The sequence below is a fragment of the Chiloscyllium plagiosum genome, chromosome 39 (assembly GCF_004010195.1).
Source record: "Chiloscyllium plagiosum isolate BGI_BamShark_2017 chromosome 39, ASM401019v2, whole genome shotgun sequence".
In the NCBI taxonomy this organism is placed as follows: Eukaryota; Metazoa; Chordata; class Chondrichthyes; order Orectolobiformes; family Hemiscylliidae; genus Chiloscyllium; species Chiloscyllium plagiosum.
Window position 1 is genome coordinate 2,572,455 of NC_057748.1, and position 19,252 is coordinate 2,591,706.

The 19,252-nt window shown below is 46.8% G+C and overlaps 1 protein-coding gene across 1 annotated transcript in view; it reads right to left on the bottom strand.

Annotated features, from left to right (window-relative positions):
- Positions 1-4,103: 4,103 nt before the first annotated feature.
- Positions 4,104-19,252, bottom strand: part of sox10 (SRY-box transcription factor 10) — a 21,580-nt gene continuing 6,431 nt past the window's right edge. The window contains exons 3-4 of the mRNA XM_043679494.1: positions 9,392-9,648; positions 4,104-7,210 (exon numbers count right to left, since the gene is read on the bottom strand). Coding sequence (XP_043535429.1) covers positions 6,504-7,210; positions 9,392-9,648 — 964 coding nt within the window. The 3' untranslated portion in view covers positions 4,104-6,503. The remainder of the gene's footprint in view (positions 7,211-9,391; positions 9,649-19,252) is intronic.

The window sequence follows — 19,252 nt, forward strand, 5'->3', positions numbered from 1 at the left end:
TTTCCCCCCTTCCCCTCCGCCACCCCCCCCACACACACACACACAAACAATCTGAGGTTTATAGAAGAAACATGTAAACTGACATGTCCATCTTTACACATTTATTTTGTCAAAAGCACTGTTACATTGTACTAAACTAGGTGTAACAAAATGGGAAGCTATGAAATTCATACAATTTCAGACCTGCACAACAGGGTATATATAAATCCTTCAGTTCACCTTACTACCAGCAACAGAGTGACAATGAGGGGCTCATTTTGGACTGGACAGGAGTTGTACCATGATTCAGTTGGACAACACCTCATGTTCTTGGCCAATACTCGCCCCATCCCCCAGCAGCTACCGAACGCAAGGAAACCAAGATCCGTTTACCACAGGCCATCAGCGTCTCCTCCAGTAATCTGTGTGATTACTGAACATTGTAGGAACAACAGGGCACTGTATTCTCCAGTTTATCCAGGTGCTAAAGGCAGGAAACTGTGAGGACTTTCAATATTTCACAACGTGCCCACGGATTGAGGGGCTACAGCTTTTGTTGGGTGGGGGAGATGGGGGTGGGGGAGATGGGGAGTAGTATTGAGAAGCTGACCAATAGTATTCACAGATTCCAGCTTCCCAGGTCCAGTGTCACCCAAACCGCAAAACAAATTAACTAACTGAAAACGGTCATGTTCTTTCATTCATTCAGTTGTGGCTGGCCAACACACAATGGGTCAGAAATAGGTTAGTATCATCAGCCTCAGGATCTGATCACAGAATTCATTCACCATTACCCCCACAATCCCGGGGCGCCAGGCTGAGCCCAAAGTGGAAAACCCTTTACTAGTGGATTTGATTCCCTTTGTAATTGCAAAGGACAGGAAGAACATGATGTTAAATTCTCTCTGTCAATTCCCTTGGAGGGGGAGGTGTTGGGGTGAACACTAAAATAGTAGGAACTACCACACAGACAAGGGCTCTGCTTAAATATAATCTTAGTTTGTTGCTGTGGTAGAAATTCACCTGGAACAGCTGACTTCACCCTCATTTAGATCCCTCACAATATAACATCTCACACTCAACACACACACCCACACACACAATTATTTTTGCAACATTCACCCTAAACACACCAACTCTTTACTCTGGAGCTTATCCAATTAGCCCAGGCAGTGAATGTCAGAGAGCAATGGCATCAGCATCACAGGAACCCAACATCCTGGGGGTCATGATCGACCAGTAACTAAATGAGAACAGCAGTATAGACACAGTAGTTAGAATAGCAGGTCAGAGGCTAGGAGTCCTGCAGCCAGTAACTCACTTCCTGTCTCCCCAAAGCCTGTCCACCATCTACAAGGCATGAGTCAGGAGTGTGATGGAATACTCCCCACTTGCCTGGGTGCAGCCCCAACAACACTCAAGAAGCTCAACACCATCCAGGAGAAAGCAGCCCCCACTTGATTGGTACCATATCCACAAGCATCCACTCTCCCTACCACTTACACTCAGCAGCAGCAGTGTGTACCACCTACAAGATGCACTGCAGAAATTCACCAAAGATCCTCAGGCAGCACCTTCCAAACCCATGAGCACTTCCATCTCGAAGGACAAGGGCAGCAGATACATGGGAACACCACCCCCTACAAGTTCCCCTCCGAGCCACTCACCATCCTGACTTGGAAATATATCATCGTTCCTTCAGTGTCACTGGGTCAAAACCCTGGAATTCTCTCCCTAAGGCCATTGTGAGTCTACCCAGAGCACATGGACTGCAGTGATTCAAGGCTGCAGCTCCCCCCCCACCTTCTCAAGGGGCAATTAAGGATGAGCAAATGTTGCAAGGGGCAGCTACATCCTATGAATGAATAAAAGAAAGTCCGCTCACACCTAAAGCTCACCAAATGACTAGACTGGGCTGATTCATCACCCACTCCCCTGCAGGGCAAGGGACTCTTATTACACGGACTGAGTGAAGCTGGGGTTGTTCCCTTGGAACACAGGGGGTTAAAGCTGAGAAGTGATGGGTTTCGATGGAGTGAATAAGGTCAAAGTGTTTGCAGTGACAAGAGAGGCATACATATTGAAAAAACCAAAGAAGTGCAGATGGTGGAAATCAGAAACACGATCAAAGATTGCTGGAAAATCTCAGCAGGATCCCACAGATGCTGCAAGACCTGCTGAGATTTTCCAGCAATCTCAGATTTTGTTTTGGATATATATCAAAGATAATGAAGAACCAGCGAGAAAGGTGAGGAGAAACATTGTCAGCTCGTGACCTGGAATGTGTTCCCTCAAAGGATGGTAGGAAGATGATTTTAAAAAACCCATAGGAGCAGGTTGTTCAGCCCCTCATGCCTGTTCCTGGAAGGAGATTGAACAACAAGCTTCTAGAGTGAACACTTGCAGTTTTGGGATCAATCAACCTAAAGCAGACGAGAGATTGTTATTGGGTTATCCCTGGTCTAGTTGGGATGGGTCCGCTCCAATTTCAATTAATCCCAATCCACACAAGGTTTCTGAAGACAGGCTCCTACAGAATTCAGAAAATACTCAGCCAATTACAGCAGACCGCCTCTCACTGCACATTCTAAACAGTGGATAGTTGAGGACAATCTAATCATTATAAAATAGGATCATTAAATAAAATATTCACAAAACAGCAATGGCATTTTTTAATACTATAAAATAAATAGACCTTTAGCATGACTACCAGAAACTCTGCTATTGTTGCACATTTCCATAGCATCACTGATTTGATCATTGTGCCCTTGAGGGAGCTTAGCATCAAGCAGATTATTAATAATGAAGTTACAATGGTTTATGAACCTGGCCCTCCGACAAGAGGCCAGTGTGGTCCTTTTTAAAGAAACACCATTTCCCCATTTGTTTATTTCTGAAACTAATGGGGACACATTTTCCCTGATGCAGCTGTGGGTAGAGTTGGACAACTGATTAACTTAGTTTCATTTTGTTGGTTCAACTTTAGTTCCAAGTATAGAATGGGTAATATTTTAACCAAAACAAAAAACCTTTTTGAAGGAATAAAGGTAAAATTTAAGGATTAAATTATTCATCTGAAACGTCAGAGAATGGCTAAGTCAACACTCACGTGTGTCCCTTTATAGGCATGATTTTAATGTTCACTCTTGTTATGTCAATGGCGGGCCAACATTTATTACATCACAAGTTGCTAATTAATGATACAACAGAGTATATTTTAAGGCACAATTGGGAAGGAACTCCATTGGTAGGGGTGTATGGTCCAAAGATGTGCAGGTTAGGGTGGATTGGCAAAACTAAATTGCCCATAGTGTCCAGGGATATGCAGGCTAGATGTGTTAACCATCGGAATTGAGGGGTTACATGGAAGGGATGGAGTGCGAGTCTGGATGAGATGCTCTTCAGAGTGTCAATATGGACTTGATGGGCCAAATGGCCTGCTTCCACACTGTAGGGATTCCATGACTCTGATTCTGAAGACTCAGAGCAGGTAAAAGGACACCAACAGCAGGTCAGAGACTGGGAATCCTGCAATGAGTAACTCACCTCCTGACTCCCAAAGTCTGTTAACCATCTACAAGTTACGAGTTACCCGTGTGATGGAACACTCCCCACTTGCCTGGACGGGGGCAGCTCCAACAACACAAGAAGCTTGACACCATCCAAGACAAAACAGCCCCCACTTGATTGGCATCACATTCACTCCCTTCATCATCGACACTCAGTAGCAGCATTGCGTATTATCTACAACCAAAAGAGAAAATGCTGGAAAATCTCAGCAGGTCTGGCAGCTTCTGTAAGGAGAGAAAAGAGCTGACGTTTTGAGTCTAACTGACCCTTTGTCAAAGCTATCTACAAGATGTACTGCAGAAATTCACCAAGGTTCATTAGACATCACCTTCCAAACCCATGACCACTTCCATTTAGAAGGACAAGGGCAGCAGATACATGGGAACACCACCCCCTGCCCCAAGTTCCCCTCCAAACCACTCACCATCCTGACATGGAAATATATCACCGTTCCTTCAGTGTCGCTGGGTCAGAATCCTGGAATTCCCTCCCTAAGGCCATTGTGGTCAACCCACAGCACATAGACCGCAGCGGTTCAAGGCAGCAGCTCACCCCCACCTTCTCAAGGGGCAATTAAGGATGAGCAAATGTTGTAAGGGGCAGCTACATCCCATGAATGAATAAAGGAAAGTCCGCTCACACCTAAAGCTCACCAAATGACTAGACTGGGCTGATTCATCACCCACTCCCCTGCAGGGCAAAGGACTCTTATTACACGGACTGAGTGAAGCTGGGGTTGTTCCTTTGGAACACAGGGGGTTAAAGCTGAGAAGTGACGGGAGTTCGATGGAGTAAATAAGGTCAAAGCTGCAGAGAGGATTGATTTTCAGGAAGATTCAATGGATTCGCAGTCACCGTTACAAACCAGTGTGGTTTACTTCAAATGCTGCCATGGTGTGATTTTAATTTGTCTCTAATATAGCCTTCAGGGTGAATAATCCAGTCATATCACAGCCCCCCGCTGGTGTACACACATGTAAGGGGTGATGGGGGGGGGGGGGGGGGGGGGAGTACATTTGAATAGATTTAGAAGTGCTTTAAGGATGTCTACTCACTGCTTTGTGCAGTCTCCTAAAGCTGCAACTGTGACCATTGCGGTTGTGGAAAGATGACAGAAGCAGTGTTGAGTTTTAGAGATCTCGTCTCTGCCCGCTTTGGGCCTAACCCAGGAGGGAAAGAGGTCCCGAGGCTGAAGCCCAATCCACTAGGTAGTGGAATCCCTCGAAACTTCCCTGGAGACTTCATCTCATCCTCCAGAAGCACAGACTTGCCTCTCCTGCCATTAGCTCTCCCACACTTCCAATCCCATGGCACCCCGCTTGCTCACAGCCAATTGGAAAGCAAATGGAGTGTTCATTTCTTTGATTGGCTGCTTCTCAACAGTCAGTTATGCCACCTCTCCCCGTCCTCCCACTAATGACCTAACTCCAAACTTTGTTGAAATAATTGTTTCTCATTGGCAACCAGGTTGGCTCACACAGGAAGTTCAATCTGCAGTTCCCATGACAATCCAGGAGGGTTAGCAACTCCCGAACTGGGCCCAACATTGAGGGCGAAAGCGCCAACCCTCTCAGAGCTGAAGCTACTGGACATGAAAAGCGACTTGTACATCTTTGATAAATTAGAAAGGTTAAAAGAAGTCTCTTTGTTAACGAGTGATCGCTGCCAAAAATATAGCGAAATGGATTGACCGAAGAATCAGATCCCCACTGACTCCTACAACAAACCCCATGTTGGGGCACGGCAGGAGGTTGGCACAGAGAAAATACAAAAAACACAGAGGTCTCTTAAATACCGGAAACTTCTCACTACTTTGTCAATATTTCTCTTCCCCATGACCACTATTTCAAAACGAACAGGGAGGGAAACCTTTCCCCCCAGTGCTCCTGCGACCAATATTTATCCTTCAAATAATGGTGATTACAAGAAAGAAAACAGACCACCTGGCTCAGTGGCTGCTCCTTGGGATCTTGCTGTGCACAAATCGACTGCCATGCTTCCTACATTTACAGGAGTGGTGACACTTCAAGAAAAGGACTGAGCTGGCTGTGAAGGGCTCTGGGGTGCCCGTGAAAGGCTGTTACAGAAATGCAAGCTTCTTTTCCTCAGTTCTGCTTCCACCTCTATCCACTCCCCAGCTCACCCCTGCCTCCACATTTTATTGTGAAGGTAAAGCTAACCACAGCCTACGAGGCCTAAGCAAGTTAAAACAAAAAGGAAATGTTACTGGCGACTGAAGCAAAGCCATTTTTAACAGTTTTGACATAAAGAGGGCACTGGCGGTCACAGGTTGACATTACTTTGAGACTAGAATCCAGCTCGTTTTAATTTACAGTCTTTTATAATTCTGTTTCTTCAGAACAACTTCTGAAAGAGTAGATCTCAGTTGAAGGCCCACATGAATGATGTGACAGTTTACAATGTGCAGGGAAGCTTCAGTCCCGACAATAAAAGGAAATGGATGGTCACTTCACTCTCGGGTTGGGGGTGGGGCACAGGTCCTCCACTGGAAGGACTGGAGTGATTGACTGGAGAGTCTTCTCTCAACAACCCACTCCAGCGTAACTTTCCGTCTCACATTAAGGGCACGGTAGTTGAGTGTGGCGTAGTCTAGAGCTCCAGCATCTTCCCTCAGTCCAGGCCAGAGACATCTCTTCATCTGAAGGTGAGAAACTTCCATACGACTGACTTCCACCCCAACACGTGGGAACACCCATTGGTCAATCTTTAGAACCATGGGTGGGGATTGATTTGCCATTTTTTTCATCTTTTGCTCTTTTTTAAAACAACGAACAAGTCCCATTGGGTCCTTGATTGGGGGGGGGGGGAAGAGGTGGGTGGGACATGGGGATTGGGATGGGGGAGGTGTAGCTGGGGAGATGGGATGGGGGTATATGTATGTGTGTGTGTGTGTTGGAGGAGGGGGAATGGGGGAAAGTAGGGTCGGAGAGATCCTATGGTCGAGTGAGTGTTGTGTAGATGGGCTGCTCCCAGTGAGTGGGGCTACGAGACGGCGGCACAGAGGACGGGTCGCTGATAGACGGGTAGAGTGGCCGCTGCGATGGGCCCATGTAGGAGAAGGCAGTGTAGAGTCCGGACGTCTGGCCAGAAGGGCTGTAGTAGGATCCCGAAGGCTGGTGCTCCGAGTAGTCGAACTGGGACCTGGTGATGCTGGGGAAAGCAGAGCCATAGTGAGGGAGGCTCAGTGAGGTGTAGGTGATCTGGGCTGATGAGTGCTGTAGCTCTGTGTAGTGACTCGGATGAACTTGCTCTGTCTTGATCTGAGCTTTCGACTCGGATGGGGTGGCCCCCGAGGAGGAGGAGGGGGCACTACCTCCACCATGCTGCTTGGAAATCCACGTCGTGGGTCCTCCAGAGCTGCCCCCCAGCCCATAATTCCCAACGTATGGCCCTCCTGCCAGGTTCTGACCATGACCCGGGTGCCCGTTGGGGGGCAGGTACTGGTCAAACTCATGGACGTCAAAGGTCTCCATGTTGGACATGACATCATGGCTCAGGTCCCCAATGTCCATGTTGCCAAAGTCGATGTGTGGCTTGCCCCTTTCCACCAGTGGGTGCCCATCCCGCTTGCCCTCCGCTTTCCCCGGCTGGATCTCGGTCTTTGGAGTGGTGGGGGGTGTTGGGGGACCGTGGTTCTGGCCTAAACACGAGATGCAAAAAATGGGGGGGGGAGAAAGAAAAACAGAAAAGAAAGGACTGTCAGACACTGGCACAGAGGGTTCTCTCCTTAACCGAACCTGGGGAGGAGAGACAACAGGGTGGGCAAATACATAGCAAATGCAGCTCAATAGCAGGCTGTGGTGAGGTGGTACATTCAACACAGAATAGGCAATTTCACAGTAAACCAGCCAATAGGATCTAAAAGATTGAAAGGCCATAAAATATAGGAACAGAATGAGGCAATTTGGCCCATCGAGTTTGCTCCACCATTTGATCATGGCTGATCTGTTTCTCAACCCCATTCTCCCACTTTCTCCCCATAACCTTTGATCCCTTTACTATTTACAACATTTAAAAGGCATCTGGATGGGTACATGAATAGGAAGGGTTTAGAGGGATATGGGCCAAATGCTGGTAAATGGAACTAGATTAATTTAGGCTATCTGGTCGGCGCGCATGAGTTGGACTGAATGGTCTGTTTCTGTGCTGTACATCTCGGACTCTAATCAGGAACCTATTTAGCTCAATCTTAGATACACTCCATGAGTTGGCCTCCACACCCCTCTGTGGCAATGCGTTCCACAGATTCCCCACGCTCTGGCTGAAGAAATTCCTCTTATTTCAGTTCTAAAGGTTTGTCCCTTCACTCTGAGGCTGTGCCCTTGGGCTCTAGTCTCTCCTAATAAGAGAAAAATCTTCTCCACATCTACTCTATCCACATCTTTCAAAAGATGGAAACACGAGGTTGTGTTTTCACTGGATTGCAGGACTAGGGGACTCAGGTACAAATCACAGAAACATAGAGACAGCTCGTTGAAATAAATGATGGGATTCACGTTACATCCAAACAAGGAACACCGATGTAAGGAAGGAGTTCACATTCTCAGCTGTAATTACTGACCCCAGTTTGCACCAACACCTTATACAAAGGACATTGGAGCCACAGGAAAGGGGCGATGTAGATTCCTGGTGATTGTAATAAAGATTACAGATGTGAGACACTCAAAATTCCCTTCCCAGCCAAAAGCCAGCTGGATTTGGAAATCTATCTCCATTACTTCACGAGGACACATTTCTGCAGCTCCTTCCCCTAACAGGATGCCCCACTCTATGGGGAGAGCAACAGCTCTAAGAAGCACTCGGTCATGTACAAGGAGGCAGTGACACCTTCCATCGTGCCCCTGCTAGTACTGGCAGGGATGGTTACATCCCAGGAGGAGGGGGGAATGGGTTTCAGGACCAGAGATGGCAAGAGGCCTGGGAGGAGGAGAGTGAAGGCTGGGTAAGAAGGCAGTATAGATGGGGTCAGGGGACAATGTCAAGAATGGTTCAGCCAGCTCAGAGCTTTGAGTATTGGAGTTGGAACATTGGTGAGGCACTTCTGGGGCACTGTGTCCAGTTCTGGTCCCCCGATACAGGAAGGACATTATTAAGATGGATACGGTTCAGAAAAGATTTACAATAATGTTGCCAGGAATGGAGAGTTTGAATTATAAGGAAAGGCTGGGACCTTTTTCACCAGAGTGTAGGAGGTTAAGGAGTGACCTTATAGAGGTTTATAAATTCATGAGGGGCTTAGATAAAATAAATGGCAGGTATCTTTTTCCTAGGGTGGGGCATTTGAAGGCTAGGGGCATATTTTTGAGGCAAGAAGAGAAAGATTTTAATAAGCCATAAGGGGCAATCTTTTTGCACAGTGTGGTTTGTGTGTGGAATGAACTGCCGGAGAAGGTGATAGATGTGGGTATAGTTACAACATTTTAATAAGGACATGAACAGGAAAGGGTTTGGAGGGATATGGACAGATGGGATTAATCTACTTTGGGATTATGGTCAGCACAGACTGGTTGGACCGAAGGGTCTGTTTCTGCACTGGGTGATTCTATGACTCTGTGACTGTGTTGGAGTTGGATGACAGAGCCGGTCTTGTTACTGGTTCAGGGGCAGTAAAACCTCAAAAGGATGACCTTCACTCTCCCACTGCTCCAAACCCTCAGAAACCCAGCCCCCTCCACTCCCATGGAATAGGGAAACACGGCTTGGTTATGAATATCTGAGGAGTTGGGAGTGAAAGGAGAGAGTATGGCCCTGGTGCTGAATTGGGATGGGGTTGAGGGGGGCGGGGAATGTAGAGTCAGGTTTAAACCCCTCAAGATCTCACCTGTGTGCTCGCCGTGCCCCTCCGAGAGTGGGGAAGCCCCCGCCCCACGCCCACGGTCCTGAGGTACAGCTTTGTAGTGGGGCTGTCCAGCAGAGAGGTGGCCATCGTCTGGGTGACTCTCAGCCTCAGCCTGACCCGGCTTCATGTTCTTGCGCCGCCGTGGCTGGTATTTGTAGTCGGGGTGGTCCTTCTTGTGCTGTGATCGCAGTCTCTCAGCCTCCTCCACAAACGGCCTCTTGTCATTCTCATTCAGTAACCTGCAACAGAGACCAGATCGTAACACCTTTTAATCCCTGTCCCCATCCACCCACACTCCGCACAGTCAGAGCACATGCAGGCCACTCAGTCCATTAAGCTCTGCTGAATCTTTGAAAGACCTTTCAATTCACCCACACTTCTATAAACAAAGGAGAAGGCCACTCAGCCCTTTGAGCCTACTCTCCCATTCAATATGATTGTGGCTCATCATTCAACTCAGTCTCCTGTACCACATTCTCTCCCATACTATTTGGTCCCTTTAACCCTCAGAACTATATCTAACTCCTTCTTGAAAACATTCAGTGTTTTCACCTTAACTGGGGCAGCATGGTGGCTCGGTGGTTAGCACCACTGCCTCACAGTATCAGGGACCCGGGTTTGATCCCACCATTGGGCGAGTGTCTGTCTGGAGTTGGCACATTTTCCGTGTCTGCATGGGTTTCCTCCCACAGCCCAAAGATGCGAAGGTTAGGGTGGATTGGCCGTGGAAAATTGCCCCATGGCGTGCAGGCTAGGTGGGTTACCCATGGGGAAATGTGGGTTACATGGTAGGGGAGTGTCTCTGGGTGGAATGCTCCTCAGAGGGCTGGTGTGAACTTGATGGGCCAAATGGCCTTCTTCCACACTGCGGAGACTATGAACTGCTTTCTGTGACAGAGAATCTCAGGCTCCCAAGTGTCTGGGTGAAGACATTGCTCCTCATCTCAGTCCACAATGGCCTATCCCAGAGCCTTAAACTGTGACCCCTGCACATTTCCTCTGACCAGTTCCCTTTTGAAAATCACTCTTGACTCTTCCATTGCCCCTCACCGTCAGAGCATTCACTGGCAGCACCACATTCTCCTGGAGATTTACCAGGATGTTGCCGGGGATGAAAGGTTTGAATTATAAAGAAAGGCTGGATAGGCTGGGACTTCTTTCACTGGAGCGTAGAGGGGTTGAGAGGTGACCTTATAGAGGTTTATAACATCATGAGGGGTTAATGTAGGTGTCCTTTCCCCAGGATGGGGGCACATTTTTAAAGATGAGGGGAGAGAGCTTTGAAAAAAAGACATAAGGGGCAATTTTAAAAAAAAAAAAAATAAGTGTGGCTCACATGTGGAATGAACGTCCTGAGGAAGTGGTGGATGCGGGTACAGTTACAATGTTTAAAAGACATTTGGATAAGTACATGGGTAGGAAAGGTTTGGAGGGATATGGGCCAGGAGCAGGCAGATGGGACTGGTTTAGTTTGGGGTTATATTCGGCACGGACTGGTTGGACCGAAGGGTCTGTTTCTGTGCTGTATGACTCTATATTCTACTTGGATTAGAGAAGGTTAAAATATTTGAAGTAGCGACATATTGGACACTTTCTCTGCTGAGTTTCTCCAGCACTTTCTGTGTTTATTGTTGGGAGGTTGCGAAAATAACAGATGCTCTAATGGCAGTAAATACAGAGGAACCTCGATTATCCGGCATTCAATTACCTGAATTTAGGATTAACGGGACGTGATCTCAAAATCCCGATGCTTGGCTAAACGGTGTTATCCGAACATTCGATTATCCGAACTCCCTGCCCGTGTTGCTTGGATAATCGAGGTTCCTCTGTAAACAGAAAGGGTTTCCTGTGGCAGGAAGGTGGATAATTGAAGGGATTTGCAAAGCAGCCAGAGTGACTGGGGGAGTGGGTGGAGAGTGGGTGGATTGCTGGGGTCTGGAACACACTGTCCAAAATGGTGGTTCAAGCTGGTTCACCAGGAACTTTCAAAAGGGAAATAAACATCACTTCCTGCAAGTCATTGCACAGGGCAGTGGGGGGGGGGGGGGGGGGGGGGGGTAGGGTAAGGTAATATCACCACAGTCTTACCAGACCACACAGCTGCTCTCTCATTAGATAGATGAATGGCATCACAGGTGGACAGGGTAGTGAAGGAGCTTACCTTCATTGGTCAGAGCATTGAATACAGGAGTTGGGATGTCATATTATGGCTGTACAGGGCATTGGTAAGCTACATTTGCAGAACTGTATACAATTCTGGTCACCCTGCTACAGGAAGGATGGCATTAAACTGGAAAAGGGTACAAAAAGATTTACAAGGATTTTACCGAGACTGGAAAGTTTTAGTTATAAGGGGAGGCTGGGAGTTTTTTTTTCCCCTGGTGTGTAGGAGGCTAAGGGGTGACCTTATCGAAGTTTATAAAATCGGGAGGGGCATTGGCAGGGTGAATAGCCAAGGTCTTTTCCCCAGGGTGGGGGAGTCCAAAACTAGAGGGCAGAGGTTTAAGGTGAGGGGAAAGATTCAAAAGGGACCTTTTCACACAGAGGGTGGTTGCGTGTATGCACTCTCCAAACAGACTAACCTCACTGGTTCAGGCAATCTGCTCAATATCACTGAGAGCTGACTGCAACTAATAGGCAGCTGCATATCCTACATTACACAAATAGTCCTTCACAGGCTATAAAGTACTTCATACATACTTAAACCAATCAGAAAAAAAGCTTTGAATAGAGCCGAAGATTGTGTCTCTCAGTCCCCTCTCTCCCTCAGGGACATACCTGTACACTGACTGGTGTCTCAGTCCCCTCTCTCTGTCTCTGTCAGGGAGTTATCTGTACACTGATTGGTGTCTCAGTCTCCTGTCTCTCCCTCAGGGAGGGATCAGTACACAATAAAAACCGAAAGAACTGCGGATGCTGCAAATCAGAAACAAAAACAGAAATTGCTGGAAAAGCTTACTGGACCTGAAACGTTAACTCTGATTTCTCTTCACAGATGTTGCCAAACCTGCTGAGATATCCGTACACTGACTGGTGTCTTTCAGTCTCCACTCCCTCTCTATCTCAGGGAGATGTAACACTAACTAGTGTCTGTCATAGGGAAATATCTGCACACTGCCATTTCAAAGTTTTCCTGAAGTAACAGAGTTATGTGGTACAGTCAGATTAACAATTGGTGTGTCTGAGGACTAAAATGGTAAAGTTGGCAAAGGGCCAGGACATGGACTGTAAGCCATAGGGCAGCGGGGGCTGCTGCCTCATGGCAATGACTGAATGATAGAAATGTTTTGGAGGAGCATTTTGAAAACACACAAAGAGTACGTAAGGAGCTGCAGATTGGAGAGAAAGTCCTGGGTGGAGGCAGCTGAAAGTTCTGCTATCGCAAGGAGATGGGAGGGAACAGAGAAACTCTGAGCTGGAAGAACATTCAATATTGAACCATGGCTTTGAAAACACCCCATTGGCTATGAAACTCTTTGGGATGTCTTGAGGTTGTGCAAGATGCTATCGAGATGCAAGCCCTTTCCTGTCCCGTTAAGAGCATCACAATCTTGCTTTTTTTCAGCAACTTGTTTGGCACTTTCTGAATCTCTTGTTGGTCCTCAGCTGGATTTCACACACTAGAGAAACTCTAAGGATGGTGGAATGGTTACGGAGGAAGGGGACCCAGAGGAAGAGGGGTCTTTGTTGAGGATGACTTGGAAAACTTTTCTTCAGAATGGAGGAAGGCGAGAGGTGAACTCAGTTTCAGCGATGACAGCTCATCTTGACAGAAGAGAGACAGAGACACTAATGTCTTTGGTGAGGGAGCCATAGAGTCAAAATCATTTCATAGAAGCTCTCAATGGAAGACAAGGGAACGTTTGTCACTTGGAGAGCTGGAACGCTTCAAATGTATTTAAGACAGAGATAGACCGGATCTTGATTAGTAAGGAGAACAAGGATTACTGGGGGAAGGCAGCAGAACAGGAATGAGAAACCTATCAGTCATGACTGAGTGACAGAGTAGTCTAAATGGGCTGAATCGATTAATTCTGCTCCTGTATCTAACAAATAGAATGAAAGGAAATTTTAAGAGAGTTGGACAGATCTTTGAGCTTCATGTATGGTGCAAGCGAATGATCAAAAAGATAGAATAATGCACAACGCTGTTCAAAAACACAAACGTAGGCACAATGATCTCCTTTGGGTCTCTGATGGTACAATCCTGACTGTCACTAGCCGCCTGCTCTAGTTAACCCGTGGTTCCTCTTTCCCCTGTCTACGGTGAAAATGGTTTTGCTGTGAAGTAATAAAGAGTGATGTGGAATCCACAGCTGTCTCATATCGATGGGTGGAAGCCTGGACATCTCTCCAGCTCCTGCCTGCCTCCTGTAGCAGAGTCCTCTCGGCCCTGAAACCAACTCCGAGTTTCATTGAGGTTTACTGACAGCAAAAACCCATCTCCATGCAATGCTTTACAGATTGTGACTCCTCAGAGATTGCTCAGCTGGCTCTCAGACTCAGAGCTACAGATCATCATCGCTCCCTGGGTCAGAACTGTCAAAAGCAACTGGATAACCCTCAGATTAACAAAGAGCTGAAGGAGGCTATTTGGCCCGTCACATTCGTATCTATCTCAAATCGAATCCAAACTTGTTTGAACATTTGTTCAGGAAGGCGATGTTGGAAGGATGAAACATTCCACAGGTTCATAGGTAGGGCCAATACAAACATGATGGGTGAAATGGTTTCCTTTTGCAGTGTTGTATTCCTGCATTTCTGAGGCAAATGGGGGGGGGGGGGGGGGAGAAAAGAGGTGTGGGTCTCCCAAAGCACCAGAGGCACAATGGGCCAAATTGCAAGTTTCTGACTTACATAATGTTATACAATTGACCAGGATGCACATTTGGAGTATTATGTATGCAATTGATCACCTGAATTAAGGAATGATCAAAACACAATGGAAATAGTTCGGACACAGTTACTGGACTGATACCTGGGCTGAAGGGCTTATCTTCTGAGGAAAGGTTGGACAGGCTAGGCCTGCATGAAAAATGGAAGTGACTTGATTTGAACATCTAGGATCTGAGGGGTCCTCACCAGGTAAACATGGAGATGTTTCCTCCCACTAAAGGATTTGAACTAGGGATCATTGTTTAAGACAGAGACTAAAGAGACCTTGGAATGTAAGTTCATTGTTCCTTGAAAGTGGAGTCACAAGTAGACAGGATATTGAAGGCAACATTTATAGGTCAGTGCATTGAGTACAGACATTGGGAGGTCATGTTGCCTCTGTACAGGACATTGGCTAGGCCACTTTTGGAATATTGCATGCAATTCTGGTCTCCCTTCTATCAAAAGGATGTTGTGAAACTTGAAAGGGTTCCGAAAATATTTACAAGGATGTTGCCAGAGTTGGAGGATTTGAGCTACAGGAAGAGGCTGTTTTCCTCAGCGTGTCAAAGGCTGAAGGGTGACTTTATAGAGGTTTATACAACCATGGATAGGGTAAATAGATAAGGTCTTTTCCCTGGGTGAACATTTAAAGAACATCTGGATAGGTATATGAATAGGAAGGGTTTAAGAGGGATATGGGCCAAGTGCTGGCAAATAGGAGTAGATTAAGTTGGGATATCTGCGTGGCATGGATGAGTTGGACCGAAGGGCCTGTTTCCGTGCTGTACATCTCTATGACTCCAAGTGGCTGGTTTAGATTCAGTGAGGCACCAGAAGACTGGAAAATCACCAACATTACAATTTGTTGTAACGAGGACAAGCCAAACAATCACAAACCAGTCGGTTTAACTTCGGCAGTGGGGATGCTTTGAGAAATGGGCTTCAGCCAAGTCCAACTCATTTCCCACATTTCTGCCCTCACTGAAATCTCTCCTCTCCCACAAATACAGTAGGTTACCCTTTATCCTCACTTTGACCCCACCAACACCAAACTTGCAGTGCAGCATTCCCTCAGCGCTGACCCTCCGACAGCGCGACGCTCCCTCAGCGCTGACCCTCCGACAGCGCGACGCTCCCTCAGCGCTGACCCTCCGACAGCGCGGCGCTCCCTCAGCGCTGACCCTCCGACAGCGCGGCGCTCCCTCAGTAGTGCCTTGGGTGTTTTGTCTCGAGGTGGGGACTTGCAGAGGTTGTGGCATATCGTTATTCCAGAGACACTCAGTTCATCAACATGCATTTCAAATAATTTGAATTTGCAGTATAATGCTGTACAGGAGTGTTACCAAGAAGTGGCAGTTGGAGAGTGTGTGAGGTTATGCACTTGGGCAGGAAGGATAGAGGAGTAAAGCTTCGGAATTCAGAAGCGCAAAGAAACTTGGGAGTCCCAGTTCAGGATTCTCTTACAGTTAACATGCAGGGCCAGTTGGCAGCTAGAAGGCAAACGCAATGTTCACGTTCATATCAAGAGGGTTAGAATACCAGAGCTGAGTTAGACTTCTGAGGCTCGGTCTGACCACATTTGAAATATTGTGAGCAGTTTTGGGCCCCGTGTCAAACAAAGGATGTGCTGGTATTAGAGGTTTACAAGAATGATCCAGGGATGAAGGACTCTGGATCTGTACTCAGTGAAGTTTAGATAGATGAGGGGGGAACTGATTGAAACTTACAGAATACTAAGAGGCCTGGGTACAGTGGACATGGAGAAGATGCTCCCACTAGTAGGAGAGACCAGGACATGAGGACACAGGCTCAGAATGAAAGGTTGATCCTTTAGAACTGAGATGCTGAGGAATTTCTCCAGCCAGAGGGTTAGGGAATCTGTTGAACTCATTGCCACAGAGGGCTGTGGAGGCCAAGTCATTAAGACAGAGATAGATAGGTTCTTGATTAGTGAGGGGTTCAAAGGTTACAGGGAGAAGGCAGAAGAATGGGGTTGAGAAACATATCAGCCACGATCGAATGGTGGAGCAGACTGAATGGGCTAATTCTGTTTCTGTATCTTATCGGACAGGACTGAGAGAGCGTCACATTCAATTTAAAAGAGTAGAGGAAGCTTTATGCTGTATCTAATTCAGTGATGTCCCTGTCCTGGGAGTGTTTGATGGGGATAATGTAGAAGGAATCTTAACTGTATCTCACCCTGTACCAGGAGAGAGTGAGGACTGCAGATACTGGAGGTCAGAATCAAGGGTGGTGCTGGAAAAGCATAGCAGGTCAGGCAGCTTCCAAGGAGCAGGAAAATTATGTTTCGGGCATCAGCCCTTCATCAGGAATGTGTCTTATTGCCCGAAACGTCGATTCTCCTGCTCCTCGGATGCTGCCTGACCTGCTGTGCTTTTCCCGCACCACACTCTCAACTCTAATCCCGTGCAGTCCATGAACCGGGAGGGCTTGATGGGAACAGTATCCAGGGAGCTTTACTTTCAGTTTTAAAAGAGTAGAGAGAGCTTTAGACTGTATCTCACCCTGTGCTGTACCTGCTCTGGGAACAACACTTGTTGTAAAATTGTGATGTGAACATTAGCCAAGGCAGGAGTTGGTGTTTTCAAATTGGAATGACAGAAATAGTTTTTAAAAACTTTAAAAAAGTTTCCAGAACCAATGTTACATGCTGCCTTCAGGTGTGATGTGAGCAGGACATGTCTGGATTGTCAAAAACACTTCGACAGATCAAGGTTAGAGTCACCAAACGTGCCTCAAGACATCGGCTTTCAGTTTGCTTCCACTAGTGAGTGCAGCGTGGGGATTTCATCCTATTCTCTCATTCTGTCCATCATCTCTCCCTACCTTTTTCACGTGAACCCTCACTGCTTAACATTGACCGAGATGAGTCCAGCTCAGTTAAAGATTCACTTGCAGGACACAGCCATCGTTAGCTGGGCCAGCATTTATTGTCTATTCCTAGTTGCCCCTTGAGGCTGCCAGTGTGGATTGAGAGCTCTGTCAGTGTGAAGTATCTTATTTCAGTTAGCATGGACTCAGTGGGGTTGGGACTGTGTGTGTTCGATACGGTCATTTCTCTGGCAATAATCACAGGAGGGGAGAAAAAGTGCCAATAGATTTTATTTGAAAGTTGGGTTTTTACGGAGGAGTGAGGGAGGGGCAGAATGTCACATCGCTGACCCTGAACTGAAGCCAGAGTCGGCCAGGAATTCTCATCCCCTCACTCCTACACTTTGTTTCTCTGTAAATTAATCTGTACCACACTGTAGCAAACTTTTCACAAATCCAAATAACTAAAACATATAGAGTGAGCATTAACCCATTGCTGCCTGCTCAGAGTTAGTGTCTTGTGCAAACTCTTGGACAATTATGCAGTGATAGTGTTACCTGACAGGTAGGGAACAAAAGTTCAAGTCCCATCAAGGCACTCTGAATCTGGAAACATTAACTCTGCTTTCTCTCCCTGCAGATGCTGCCAGACCTGCTGAGTTTCTGCAGCCATTTCTGTCTTCTTTTGTAAATCTGGATTCAGTTTTAAAATTTGCAAAAAAAGTCTAGTTTTGCTAAAAGTAACTCTAAAGGTGAGAGTCAGAGAGGTACAGCACGGAAACAGACCTTTCAGTCAAAACTGTCTATTCCGACCAGATATCCTAAATTAACCTAATCCTATTTGCCAGCACTTGGCCCATATCCCTCTAAACCCTTCCTATTCATATCCCCATCCAGATGCCTTTTAAATGCTGTAATTGTACCAGCCTCCACCACTTACTCTGGCAGCTCACTTCCTCTGAGAAAATTGCCCCTTCGGTCACTTTTAAATCTTTCCCCTCTCACTTTAAATCTACACCCTTTTGTTTAGGACTTCCTTACCCTGGGAAGATGTCTGTTTACCCTATCCATGCCCCTCGATTTTATAAACCACTAAAAGGTCACCCCTCAGCCTCCGACGCTCCAGGGAAAACAGCCCCAGCCTGTTCAGCCTCTCCCTATAGCTCAAATCCTCCAACCCTGGCAACATCCTTGTAAATCTTTTCTGAACCATTTCAAGTTTCACAACATCCTCCCTTTAGTAGATGGTTAGAAAAATGCCTCTGATTCACTGACTTCTTTTAGAGAGGGAAACCTGCTTTTCTTTCAGCTTGACTGAGGTTTATAGGACTCCAATCTCACATCTATCGGACTCTTAACTAGCTTCTAAAAGAATGATTCAGTTTTGTTAAACATCTACAGAAAGCACTAAGAATGAATGCAAACTGACCATTCAGCTAAGCTCCAGGACCACCTTCCCAAACAGACTGCAACAGTTCCACACCTTTTCAAAAGGTGGTAAATGCCAGCTTTGTTAGCGACTCCATGTCCCAAAAACTCAAACAGCTGACTGTAATCCAAAAATCACAGAGCTGCTAAAGCACCCAAACTGAAACAAGGCTGGTGGAATGTATTGTTGTGTAATCTGTACTCCAGCTCACTGCTCTCAGGGAGCTAGAAGAACAAGGCTGTTTTTAACTGCACGCCTCTATCGAGTGATGGAGATGGAGGAAAACCTGGAGCCAACCCTCATCACGCAGCTTGTTGCAGTCCTCAATCCCACCCCATACAAAAGCATGCACTGATCCCATGATCCCCGCCAGCTGAGGGAGTCCCACAGAATGGGAGACAGCAGCAAAAGTGGACCATCTGTGATACTCACTTGGCCAAGTCCAAATAATCTGCCACACCAACAGCCCGCACCTATATAGTGGCTTTAGTGTGGAAAACCATCCCAGGGTAATAGGATGATAATCTGACAATGCTGACCCAAGACCCAGAAGGAGATATTAGACCAGATGACCAATAGACCTGTCAAAGAGGCAGGTCTGAGGAACATCTTGAAGGGAGAGGGGGAAGGGAGAAGAGGAGATTGGGAAGAGAATTCCACAGCTTCAGCCTATGGCAGCTCAAGCCATGGTCCCCAGTGGAGTT